The 12925-nt window shown below is 46.2% G+C and overlaps 1 protein-coding gene across 1 annotated transcript in view; it reads right to left on the bottom strand.

Moving 5' to 3' along the window:
• The window catches only part of LOC139606589 (uncharacterized), a 99100-nt gene that overhangs the window by 20518 nt on the left and 65657 nt on the right, over positions 1-12925 (bottom strand). Inside the window, exons 16-17 of the mRNA XM_071458836.1 lie at positions 8051-8159; positions 6334-6548 (exon numbers count right to left, since the gene is read on the bottom strand). Of these exons, the coding sequence (XP_071314937.1) occupies positions 6334-6548; positions 8051-8159 (324 nt within the window). The remainder of the gene's footprint in view (positions 1-6333; positions 6549-8050; positions 8160-12925) is intronic.

The following is a 12925-nucleotide window of genomic DNA, read 5'->3' as shown; positions in this document are numbered from 1 at the left end:
TGGCACCCAATGAAAACGGTCCCAGAAAAAATTAACCATTTTAGCCTGGATCTGGGCCAACAGACCTGACGGCGGATCCAGACAGGCCAGCCGGTGCCACAGCAGAGAAGCTACAAGATTGTTTAAAACCAGCACTCTTCTTCTGTAAGACATTTGAGGGTGAAGCCATCTCCATCTTGACAGCTTACCTTCTACTTTTTCAGCTATGCCATCCCAATTTTTCTTCACCATTTTTTCATTTCCCACATAGATACCGAGGTACTTTAGGCCGTCTTTCTTCCAGGTCAGGCTTTGAGGGAGAATCGGGAGGCCCTCACGCCACTCACTGACAGCAAGGGCCTCACTCTTCCCCCAGTTCACCCTCGCAGCTGACACAATAGAGAACCTGTTAGTAATGTGGGCTACTGTGTCGACATCACACTGATCTTTTATAAAAACAATGACGTCGTCTGCATAAGCAGATAAAACCACATTACTATTAAAACCAGGTAAAAACAGGCCTTGAACACTCGAGCGTATTTTGTTGAGGAAGGGTTCCAGGGAGACCGCATAGAGCATCCCAGACAGAGCGCAGCCCTGCCGGACGCCTCTATGCGCTCTAAAAGGGGCACACAAGCTGCCATTGATCTTAAGCACACTCTCAATGTCACTGTACAGCACCTGGATCTTGGCTATGAGACCAGCGCTGAAACCAAACCTCTCCATGGTCTTCCAGAGGAATTGGTGTTCAACGCGGTCAAAAGCCTTTTCTTGATCTAATGAGATCAGTCCAATATTTATCCCCAATGAACTGGAGACCTCCAAAACATCCCGAATAAGGTAGACATTGTCTACCATGGACCTGCTGGGTACACAGTACGTCTGGTCCCGATGGATGACCTCCTCCATGGCTCCTCTCAGTCGGATGGCCAAGGCCTTGGAGAGGATCTTATAGTCCGTACATAGGAGAGACACAGGGCGCCAGTTTTTTATGTCCTGCAGGTTGCCTTTTTTTGGCAGGAGGGTGATGACGGCCCTGCGGCAGGACAGAGGCAGTGACCCAGTGGCGAGGCTCTCGTTGAAAACTTCCAGGATGTCCTGTGACAGAATTTCCCAGAAGGTCTTATAAAACTCCACACTGAGTCCGTCGATGCCCGGGGCCTTCCGGCCCTGCATGGTTTGGAGGGCAGCGTGTAGCTCCTGTACCGTCAGGGGGCGCTCCAGCTGGTCGTTGGTCCTTTTAGAGACCTGTGGCAGCTCAGCACAGAAGTCATTAAACAGTTCTTCATTTTCCTTATATTCACTTTCATATAGTGAGGTGAAGAACTCCACGGCTCTCCTCCTGATCTGGCCTGGTTCAGACAGCTCTTGTCCTGTGTCTGACAGCAGAGAGTGGATCAGCTTCCTCTGGCCCTGCTTCTTCTCCAAGCCAAAGAAGAAGCCAGAAGGAGCATCCATCTCGGTGATGTCCTGGATTCGGGACCGGACCAGCGCACCCTGTACTTTAGTGTCCAGCAGGTCGGCTAAAGCCATCTTTTTGGTCTTGAGGATTTCAATACATCCTCGATTTCCCGTGGACTCATTCAGATGTTCCAGTTCCACAATCTCAGTCTCCAGATCTCTGATAGATCTGGTGATGTGACGAGTGACATTGAGTGTGTGCTGCTGACATAACATTTTGATCTGAGTCTTACCAAAGTCCCACCACTGCCTTAAGCAGGTAAACTCACCCTTCCTCTGTCTAAAACCAGTCCATAAATAACTAAGAGCTTCTCTAAAACTTTGGTCAACTGCTAAAACTGAATTAAAATGCCAGTAGGCACTTTTAGGTAAAATATTTCTAATAAAAACACGACATAAAACCAAAGCGTGATCTGTAAAACCCACCGGCAGAATCTTACATGTTTTAAAAACATTAAGATGGTGTTTAAAACAATAAAAACGGTCAAGACGAGCTAAAGACATCCTGTCCTTTCTAACGTGGGACCATGTGTACTGTCTGCAGCTTGTGTGCAACCTTCTCCATACGTCCACCAGGCCATGGGAGGAGACCAGCTGCCTCAGAGCCTGCTGAGAGGCCGGATGAGGCTCTGCATGGTTTCGATCTAAAATCTCATCTTCAGTACAGTTAAAATCCCCACCTAAAAACAAATAATCTGTTGAGCTACAATCTTTTAATTTGTCGTTAATATCTCTAAAAAAGAGCTTCCTCTCTGCACCGTTATTGGGAGCGTACACATTGATAAAAACAACAGTAAAATGATCAAACCCGGCTCTGACTGAGAGACACCTCCCCTGGATGACGTGCTCCACAGTCAGTGACGTCGGAGTAAAACCTTTGGAGAACAGGATGCCCACCCCTGCACTGAGTGCAGTGCCGTGGCTAAAAACCACCTCCCCTTCCCATTCTCTACACCACTCGCCTTCATTAGCACCGTCACTGTGAGTCTCTTGTAAAAAAACTACATCCATCTTTTTGAGTCTCACTGCTTCAAACACGACAGCTCTTTTCTTAACCTCTCTGGCCCCATTGATGTTTAAACTCCCCACTTGAAAGGTGTCCATAAAAGGTGAGAGATTTAAAACAGTACAAAAAACAGTCAATAAGTTAAATAAAATATAAAGCAGTGTCTTCATCATTAACAGATTTCTTTTTTGACTTTAAGAATCAGTTTCTTCAGTCTGAACACTTCTTGATCAGTGAAGTCTGATTCAGCTTTATTCCTGACGTGACGTCTGGCTGAGGTGTAGAACATCTGTTTATCAGGAAAATAATGTTCCAGATTCACACCTTTCATGTTCTTGGTCTCCTGGAGGAACGTTTTCAGCACTTTGGCTGAATAAGCCTTTTCTTCCTGACTGGCTGATTTCTGAGTGTGATACAGATCACTGTCATCAGAGACACAGCCTTCACTGTCACTGCTGTCTAACTGCTCCACTGTCCTACCTGTCTGTCTACCTGTCTGTCTACCTGTCTGTCTACCTGTCTGTCTGTCTGTCTGTCTGCTGCTCTTCGCCCTGACATCTACATTTCTGTCTCTGCTGCGGCGCTTTAGTGGGACTGACGTGCACGCAGCCTCTTCTTCTATCATCTCCATAGCTTCACCTGCCTGTTCACCACCTGCTTCACCTCTGTTCTCCTCTTCATCCTCCTTCTCACCCACCTCACCTTCCTGAACTTCAGTTTCACCAGTTAAGTTACCCGTCTCACCTCCCTGTTGTCCACTCACTTCACCTGTCTCACCTCCCTGTTGTCCACTCACTTCCCCTGTCTCACCTCCCTGTTGTCCACTCACTTCACCTGTCTCACTCCCCTGTTGTCCACTCACTTCACCTGTCTCACTCCCCTGTTGTCCACTCACTTCACCTGTCTCACTCCCCTGTTGTCCACTCACTTCACCTGTCTCACTCCCCTGTTGTCCACTCGCTCCATTGTCTACCTCCCTGCTCTGTTCAGACCCGCTCGGACCCTCGGTACCGGCACCGGGCCGCTCCGCCGCTCCGGGCCTCACGGTGCGGGGTCCCGCAGCGGCGGAGCGCTGCTCCCCGGGGCCCGGCGGAGCCCGGCCGGCTCCATTTGGACAAGCCTTTACGACGTGTCCTTCTTCTCCACAACCAAAACACTTCATCAGTGCCGAGGTAGCAAAAAGAACATAATCAAAGTCATCGACTCTGACTCTGAAACAAACATTTAATCCTCATCCCGGTTGTTGAGGATCAGGTGCAGGTGTCTCCGGGGGGAGACCACGTGCTTCAGCAGCGGAGATTTACAGCCAATCAGGTCTTTTTAATTGGAGAAACAATTTTCCCGTGTCTGGACACCTCCCTGCTCAGAAACTCATCACTGATGAACGGAGGGACATTAGACAGAGTGACCCCGGCGGCAGGTTGATCAGCGGCGGCACCGGTTCAAACCTGCCGCCGACATTAACCCCGGTCTCCACCAGCCGCTTCACCTGCTCCACCTTCTCCAGGAACATCAGCACCGCCCCGTTCATCCGGGCGGCGGGTTTCACACAGCCATGCCCGATCACCTCTCCCACAGCCGGGGCGATCTGCTCCACGGTGTGCGGAGACCCGGCGCCCACCTTGATGCCGTGTCTCCGGGTCAACCGGGAGAAGTCTCCGCCGCTCACCGCCACCGGGCCAGACAAAGGCCCGGCCAGAGAAACACACACAGCCCCTCAGAAAAAAAACTGAAAAACCTACAGAACACAGAACAACACTTAACACAACTACACCTACAAGAACATTAAAGAACAAAAGACAGAAAAAGATGAAAAACCTCAAAGTTTTTGCTCACAACCCTGAGAGAGAGAGAGAGAGAGAGAGAGAGAGAGAGAGAGAGAGAGACAGAGAGAGAGACTGAGACAGAGAGAGGGAGAGAGAAAGAGAGAGAGAGAGAGAGAGGGAGGGAGAGAGAGAGAGAGAGAGAGAGACAGAGAGAGACAGAGAGACAGAGACAGAGAGAGACAGAGACAGAGAGAGACAGAGAGAGAGAGACAGAGACAGAGAGAGAGAGGCAGAGAGAGAGACAAAGAGAGAGAGAGAGCGAGACAGAGAGAGAGAGAGACAGAGAGAGAGAGACAGAGACAGAGAGAGAGAGGCAGAGAGAGAGACAAAGAGAGAGAGAGACAGACAGAGGGAGAGAGAGAGAGAGACAGAGACAGAGACAGAGAGAGAGAGACAGAGACAGCGAGAGAGACAGAGAGAAAGAGAGAGAGAGAGACAGAGAGAGAGAGAGACAGAGACTGAGAGAGAGAGAGAGAGAGACAGACAGAGGGAGAGAGAGAGAGAGAGAAAGAGAGAGAGAGAGAGACAGACAGAGGGAGAGAGAGAGAGACAGAGAGAGACAGAGAGAGGGAGAGAGAGACAGAGAGAGAGAGACAGAGAGAGGGAGAGAGAGAGAGGGAGAGAGAGAGAGAGAGAGGGAGAGAGAGAGACAGACAGAGAGACAGAGAGAGGGAGAGAGAGACAGAGACAGAGAGAGAGACAGAGAGACAGAGAGGGAGAGAGAGAGAGAGACAGACAGAGAGACAGAGACAGAGAGAGAGGCAGAGACAGAGAGAGAGAGAGAGAGAGGTTACAGCTGCATTTGCAAGTTTATTTCCAGACAAATGTTTAGTCAACATGAATGAAAACACACACACACACACACTCACACACACACAGACACACACCAAAGGTCCATCTGTGTTTAAGTCACAACAGTTTGTGTGAAGAAAAAGAAAAGAAAATGTTTAAATCTAACAAACTCTCTCTCTCTCTCTGTGTGTGTGTGTGTGTGAGAAAGTGGTTTTAAGAGAAAACTTAATCCATGAACAAACAAACAGACTCAAAAGTCCACATTAATTATTGACATGGTTTAATGACACAGTTGTCATGGAGACCAGGAAGGAAAAGGACGAGTCAGCTGGACTGTTACCTTCAGCTCTGCTCAGATTTTCAGCCTTTACTATTTATTATATATATTTATATTTTCTTGATCAATGGTTTTCTCAATAAAAGTCATGTTATCATTTCTTCAATGTCTTGTTTAGTTCGACCAACAGTCAAAAAATTCTGTTTTTTTCATGTGTGTGTTGTGGAAATTCTCTGCTGCTGGTGAGGAATGAAACAGAGACTTCTGCCGGCCGACAAGGTTTTTATTTTCTTTGCAAAGAAAAGGTCAATCAACACACGAGTGGTGAGAATGAAGAAAGACCCTGGGCATGGGGAGACCTAAACATTTATACCTGAGGAACGCCCCTCAAGAGTGTATCAAAAGCCCCCAAATCACAGACGCTCAAGATAAACACAAGGTCCACACAGTGCTGCAGTCGGAGGAAGAGGTGGAGCAGGTGGAGGTGGTGCTGACTTTACACTGAGCTGCAGCCAAACAAAAGTCCAGTTTCAGTCTGTAGTGATTTGACATCATGGACGGTTGAGCTGAAACTCCAGAGTGATGAAGACAAACCTCAGTCACCACATCTGGTTCCACTAACAGTCTGAAGGCTTCATGTGGCTGCAGTGACACATGAGAGTGTGGCATCAATACTGATCAATACTGATCAATACTGATCAATAGTGAGTCTGCAGACTGTGACTGAGTCAGTAGGACTCAGAGTGTCCTCCTGTCTTCATCCATCGTCCATCGGCTCCTCCACCTCCGTTTTCTCTCTGGTCCAAAGTCAGATTGTATCAATGATCAAAGATCAACAGACCAATCAAACTGATTGATCAGCCATCAGAGGAGTTGGATCAATGGAGCTGCTTCTGTTTCTGTCCTGACGTCTCTCTGCAGGGGAGACAGAAGACAGTGAGACAGACAAACAATCAGAGACAAACAACCAGAGACAAACAACCAACACTGACCTTTGACCTTGAGAGTCACTGTTTTCTCTCTCAGTAAGTTTCCGTCCTTGTAGACTCCGCAGGTGTAGTCTCCTGTGTCTCCGACTCTGAGGTGTTTCAGGGTCAGACTGAGGTCTCCAGTTCTCAGCAGGTCTTCCTTCATCTCTGTTCGGTCTCTGTAAACCTGGTCCTGGTCTTCAGGTCTGTCAGAACCGTTCTGATTCACATGGACCTTCCTGTTGTCTCTGTCTGTCCACTCCACTCTGACATGTCCAGACAGGTCAGCTGTGGTCACGAAGGGCAGCTGGACAGACTCCTCCTCCTCCTCCTCCACCTCCTCCTCCTCCTCCACCTCCTCCTCCTCCTCCACCTCCTCCACCTCCTCCACCTCCTCCACCTCCACCTCCACCTGTTGGACTGAGAGGACAACAAACCAGATGATCAGCTGTTCAGACAGCAGCAGCAGGTTTTAATCTCTTTATTGAAGGATCACAAAGTTGTAGAGAAACCTGAAGGACAGAACCAGGACTCTACTCCAGAAAGTGGGTTTCTTAAAAACTCTGAGTTTCTTAATCCTGAGATGAAGGAAACTGAGATCACTTTAACTGTGAGTCAGTTACCATGGTAACAGCCTCTGTGAAGCTGACCTGCTCTCTGGCAGGTTTTCTTCTGTCTGTCTCCTCCTCATCCTGTCCTCATCACAGAGCAGGTCAGAGACGTTCATCTAAAGACTTCATGTTGGAGCAGACTCAGATCCTGATCATCAGTTTGTCACCTGAGACCTGTCGTCACTAACATGACTCTGTGATGAGGATCAGTCAGTGTGAGGACACAGACGACCTCTGACAGTCAGATATGACACATGGAGGCTTCATCCTCAGCTTCTGTCTTTAAAACCCTGAGACTCTGAGACATTCACACTCTGTCAGATCGTCCATCAGCTGCTCTCAAACATTTACTACACATTCATCACTGTGAAGGAAGAATCAGTGTGAAGCTTCAGGCTCTGATCTATGAAGAATCATCTGTTCTGATTGGTCTCACTGATGAACCGTCCAATCACAGCTGTCACATCATGTTGTAGGTGAAGTGAAGTTTCTGAGTGAGGACGACCGTGGAGCAGCTGGAACACTTTAACATTTCAAAACTGGACTGAATGTATTTAGAGTGTTTGACTGTAGCTGCAGAGAGTCTGACACTGGTTTAACAGCTTTTCACTGACTGGAGACACATTTATTCATTTATTAGAATCTGAGGCTGCAATCACAAATCTGTGGACTACTGTCTGATCTGTTTGAACCAACAACCAGAGACAAACAACCAGAGACAAACAACCAGAGACAAACAACCAGAGACAAACAAACAACCAGAGACAAACAACCAGAGACAAACAACCAGAGACAAATAAACAACCAGAGACAAACAACCAGAGACAAACAACCAGAGACAAACAACCAGAGACAAACAAACAACCAGAGACAAACAACCAGAGACAAACAAACAACACTGACCTTTGACCCAGAGAGTCACTCTTTTCTCTCTCAGTAAGTTTCCGTCCTTGTAGACTCTGCAGGTGTAGTCTCCTGTGTCTCTGACTGTGAGGTGTTTCAGGGTCAGACTGAGGTCTCCAGTTCTCAGCAGGTCTTCCTTCATCTCTGTTCGGCCTCTGTAAACCTGGTCCTGGTCTTCAGGTCTGTCAGAACCGTTCTGATTCACATGGACCGTCCAGTCACTGTACCACCAGTCTCTGTTCCACCACTCCACTATGACGTCTCCAGACAGGTCAGCTGTGGTCACGAAGGGCAGCTGGACAGACTCCGCCCCCTCCTCCACCTCCACCTGTTTGGCTGAGAGGACAACAAACCAAAGACTCTCAAACTGGCGGATGACTTCAACGCACTTAAAGCGGAACTGGAAGGAATGAGGTCAGAAGTCGCCAATACTACAAAAGCAATGCGGGCAGGAACCGGCCAGATCAGAACAGACATTACGGAGATGGGGGCGGACTGTCCACATGGTCCGACGAAGTAACCTCGCTCCGAGCCACAGTATCCAGCCTCAAAAGCCAGTGACAACTCTCAGAGACCGACGTGAGGACATGGAGGGAGCATGAGACCAACATCAGGATAGCAGGCATAGACGAGCAACCGAACTCCAGCTCTCCACAAGCTAAAACTATCAGAGAAGACCTCCAGCTGGACCGGGACACAAAGGTGGACCGCTCACACCCTGGCCCCAGGAATAATGGAGACCGAGAGAGGCCGCGGGTGATGGAGACACCGAGGAGATCCTGCGGAGAGCCCGGGACAAAGCTCCGCTGTCCCGGACACCGCATCGCAATATCTCAGTGTGGCCGAGGCCGGAGCTGCGTTCACGGACGTCGGACAGAGATCCGCTCCGGCCCACTCTATCCAGCCAGACTCACACAGCAGGAGGAGGACAGTGTTTGTGGACCCAGAGGGCCATGGACCATGTGAAGAATACCCTCCCAGCAGCAGAGACAGAGGGCTGAGCGTATCCTTACATGTGTGATTAGAATAAAGATGAGAACTGACTTTGATAATGACGAGTGACTTTAATCCATGGATGTGTTATCAGACCTGGGGCCGCTCAGCCTCACAGCAGCTGTTTCCAGGGGCCACTCGTGGTTTTACAGTGAAAATCCCTGCGGCCCAAAAAGCATTTTCCCACAGACGGCGACAGTAAAGGAGGCCTGTAACCCTGACAACAGCCGCCTCCAGCTGCGCAGCCGCACATCAGTCTGTCTCATGTATATCTTTAATCCGCGGGGTTTTAATCTGTAAAAGTTTTTCAAACATCAGAAAAGTCTTTTTTCTCTGAGTGACGTCACCACTGTGCACGCGCACTCTATCCGCGGTCCCGCCGTGTCTCGGGAACGAGCATGGTTGCTAGGTTACTGCTAGTGACGTCAGAACCAGAACAAGTTAATGAAAAGTGAATAAACAACAAAGGAGAGTTTTCTTCTACACAAACCAGGTTCAGTCATTTGTGATTTTTGTCGCATTTATTCGTCGCTTTTCCACTTTTTTCAGGAAAGTAGTTTTTAATCGACATGTTCTCATCACTGGGTTCAGACGCCGCCATGATTGTTCATCACTTCCTCCAGTTTCTTCAGGTGTTTAATGTGAGTCCCTGAGCTTCTGTGATAGTTTGTGTGATGTGTGAGCAGCAGAGTCTCCTCCTGACTGCAGGTCACCACCTGTCATCAACAACCACCGCCTCAGTATTTATAGATGAGGGACCTTCACTGTGTCAGCGGGTTCAACTAGAACTGAGTCCGGCCTGGACGCAGCGTCCTCCGGGTCAGCAGCGGGGGCCTGAGCCGCTGCAGCCCGCGGCCCCTCTCTGTCCCTGAGGGAGGAACCGTCCTCACCACCGCCTCTGACTCCCTCAGTGAGCTCAGGGTGCAGTAAATGTTCAGAGGCATTCATCATTTAAATTACAGCTTTATAGAAAATAATGTGATATATTTTTCATTTTCAGATCAAATATCTGTGAAACAGTGAAACATAGAAAGAGCAGTGACGGGACATGAAGCTTTTTAAAGAAGACATGCCGCATAAATCTGCTCCTCAATGACAGAAAGTAAACGTAATAACTTTATCTGATGAGTTGTAGTTTTCTGTCACATGCAGCATCAATATCTTAAAGTTGCCTAAAAGACAATTTAAACGTAATATTTTTTTTAATGATTTTTAAATGTTGATTTTAATGTGACCTTCGGCTCTGAAGCTTCAGACTGAATGTTGTTGCTGTATAATCCGTGTTTAAGGCCCCGGGCCGGTCCTGTGTTAAAATTATATTTATATTATATTATATTTATTATATTAAACATCTGTTACACATCAGTCCTCCAGCAGAGCCCTCGTGAACGCGCAGCAACAGGTCGCTCTCATCGCCCAAAGGCATGATGGGAGAGACACTACTGCGCAGTCTCTATGGGCCGCATAACGCGGAAGTAACCCGGAAGCCAGAAACTTTTTCGGCGTATGCGCCAGAAGAGCAGCTTGTATTGAACTGAATGGCGCCATTTTCAGATCCGTCATCCAGGTCTGATAAAACATCCATGGTTTAATCTTACGAGCCAGTTTTTTTTTTCACTGGCTCACTCGTGAAATCTCACGCGGGGACAATAACAAACCAACTACGTCATTTAACTAAATGTTTGCCCCATGAGCGATATAAGGAGCTCTCACTCTCATTAGTTTAGTCACTATCATCATTTAAGTCACATAAACAGTTACCATGTCAGAGCTTGATTATAGCCCACAGGTAATTCATGTTTATGGCTGTGAAGAGCTGTTTGACCTGATACATGTATGTTCTGCAGGAGCCTGAATGAATGAATGATTATCCCTTTTTTTTCTTCTCTTTTTCCTTTTACTTTCTTCTTCCTGTGTCTTAAGCGCACCCAAAGCACAGTCAATCCAATCTACTGTGCACATTCTCTGCTTGCTTAGCAGTTAGGGACAAGGTCCCATGTACTATCATATCTGTTAACTATAGTTATAACTGGTTCTATGTTCCTGTTCTGGTCCCTTTGTTCTTCAGGGATCCTGAGTTAAATATAACAACAAAGTCATTCCCTTTCTTCACCTACATCACCATCTTGCTTATCAAAGTCAAAAAACCCCTATGCAGCTGTAGTCATTGCCTTGTTTTCTTCCACTCTCCTCGGTTGTATTACCTGATAACACTACCCGCCTCTCCTCCTCTGCTTAGTAATGAAGAATTAAAGTATAAATTAAACTTTGAGTAATGGATAAATTAAAAATCATAAGCTATAATGTGAAGGGTCTTCATGGTCCAATTAAGAAAAAGAAAATATTAAACCAGCTAAAACAAATTAACTGCCAGATAGCATTCCTACAAGAGACGCACTTGTCTGATATAGAACACGAGAAGTTAAAGTCATGGGCAGACAAAGTATATTATTCCTCTCACCGCTCAGGGAGAAAGAAAGGAGTTTCCATCCTTATACACAGACAAATTAATTTTACGAAAACCTCAATACATAAAGACACAGAGGGGAGATATATTTTAGTTAACGGAGTAATTGATGGCATAGAGGTGTCCTTAATAAATGTTTACGCACCCAATGAAGATGAGCCCGGATTTATTAAAACACTGTTCAATACAATATTAAAGTACAGTACTGGCTTGCTTCTGATGGGAGGGGATTTTAATTGTGTAATATCTCAGTTAATGGATAGACAACCATCTTCTAAAGCCCCCTGCCCCGAATGAGTAAAATGCTTAAATATCAAATTTCAGAAGCAGGTCTGCTTGATATATGGAGAAGTAAGTTTCCAAGAGGCAGGGACTTCACCTTCTATTCAAGTAGACATGCATCCTATTCTAGGATAGATTATTTCCTCACCCCAAAAGCAGAATTGCACAGGATAACAGACATTGAGATATTGCCTATCACTATTTCTGACCATGCACCTGTTTTATTGAAATGGGATATAGGACATAGACCAACAACTAAACAATGGAGGCTTAATACATCTCTTCTTAATGATAAAAAATTTATTTCCTTTATCATAGAAGAATTCAAAACGTATCTAGATACCAATGCCTCACCAGAAACGAACCCCCTAATATTATGGGATTGCGCTAAAGCATATATCAGAGGCTGTATTATCTCGTTCTCGTCTGCAAGGAAAAGAGAGAGGGAGGCAAGACAACGAGAATTGGAAGATAAAATAAAAATGTTAGAGCAGAAACATAAACAATCTGCAACAACTAGTGTCACCAACGACCTAAATGCAAATCGTAGAGAACTTAATAGCCTCCTGTCAGACAAGATCGAGAGAAGCTTAAGATTCACAAATCAAAAATATTATGAATATGGAAACAGGGCAAGTAGATTATTAGCTTTTAGATTGAGAAAGCAGCAATCCTCAAATGTCGTACAGAAAATAAAATCACAAGCAAATATGGCCACAAAACCGAACAAAATAGCGGGGGCCTTTGCTGAATTCTATAAATCATTAAATAAGAATACGGATACATGCGATGATGACACAAAACTATCGGAGTACCTAAAACATATAAAAGTAACTGAATTAACAAATTCATCAGCTGAAGAATTAGACAAGCCAATACAGGAATCAGAAATAAAACAGGTGATTTCATCACTCAGGAATAGCAAAAGTCCAGGTCCAGACGGATTTGTCAATGAAGTTTATAAAACCTTTAAAGACCTGTTGGCACCTCTGTTACTAAAAGCATACAGATATGCCCTAGAGTCCAAAATTATGGCACCATCCTGGACTGAGGCAACCATAGTAGTAATTCATAAAGAGGATAAAGACCCCACCAACTGTCAGTCTTATAGACCAATATCTTTGTTGAATGGAGACCTTCGTATACTAACCCTAATCTTAGCTAGACGTGTCAACAAGATAAATACCCAAATCATACACCCTGATCAAACGGGGTTCATCACCGGAAGATATTATGGAGATAACATTAGACGTCTACTGAACATAATATCCCATCAGAAAGACAAGAAATTGGAGTCAGTAATCATATCTTTAGATGCACAAAAGGCATTTGATCGCGTGTCCTGGCGATACCTGCTTCA

This window comes from Trachinotus anak, unplaced genomic scaffold (assembly GCF_046630095.1).
Source record: "Trachinotus anak isolate AG129_WGS33_773 ecotype Australia unplaced genomic scaffold, CSIRO_AGI_Tana_v1 ptg000023l, whole genome shotgun sequence".
Lineage (NCBI taxonomy): Eukaryota > Metazoa > Chordata > Actinopteri > Carangiformes > Carangidae > Trachinotus > Trachinotus anak.
The sequence above is the reverse complement of the archived record's forward strand: the minus strand, read 5'-3'. Positions and strand labels throughout refer to the sequence as shown.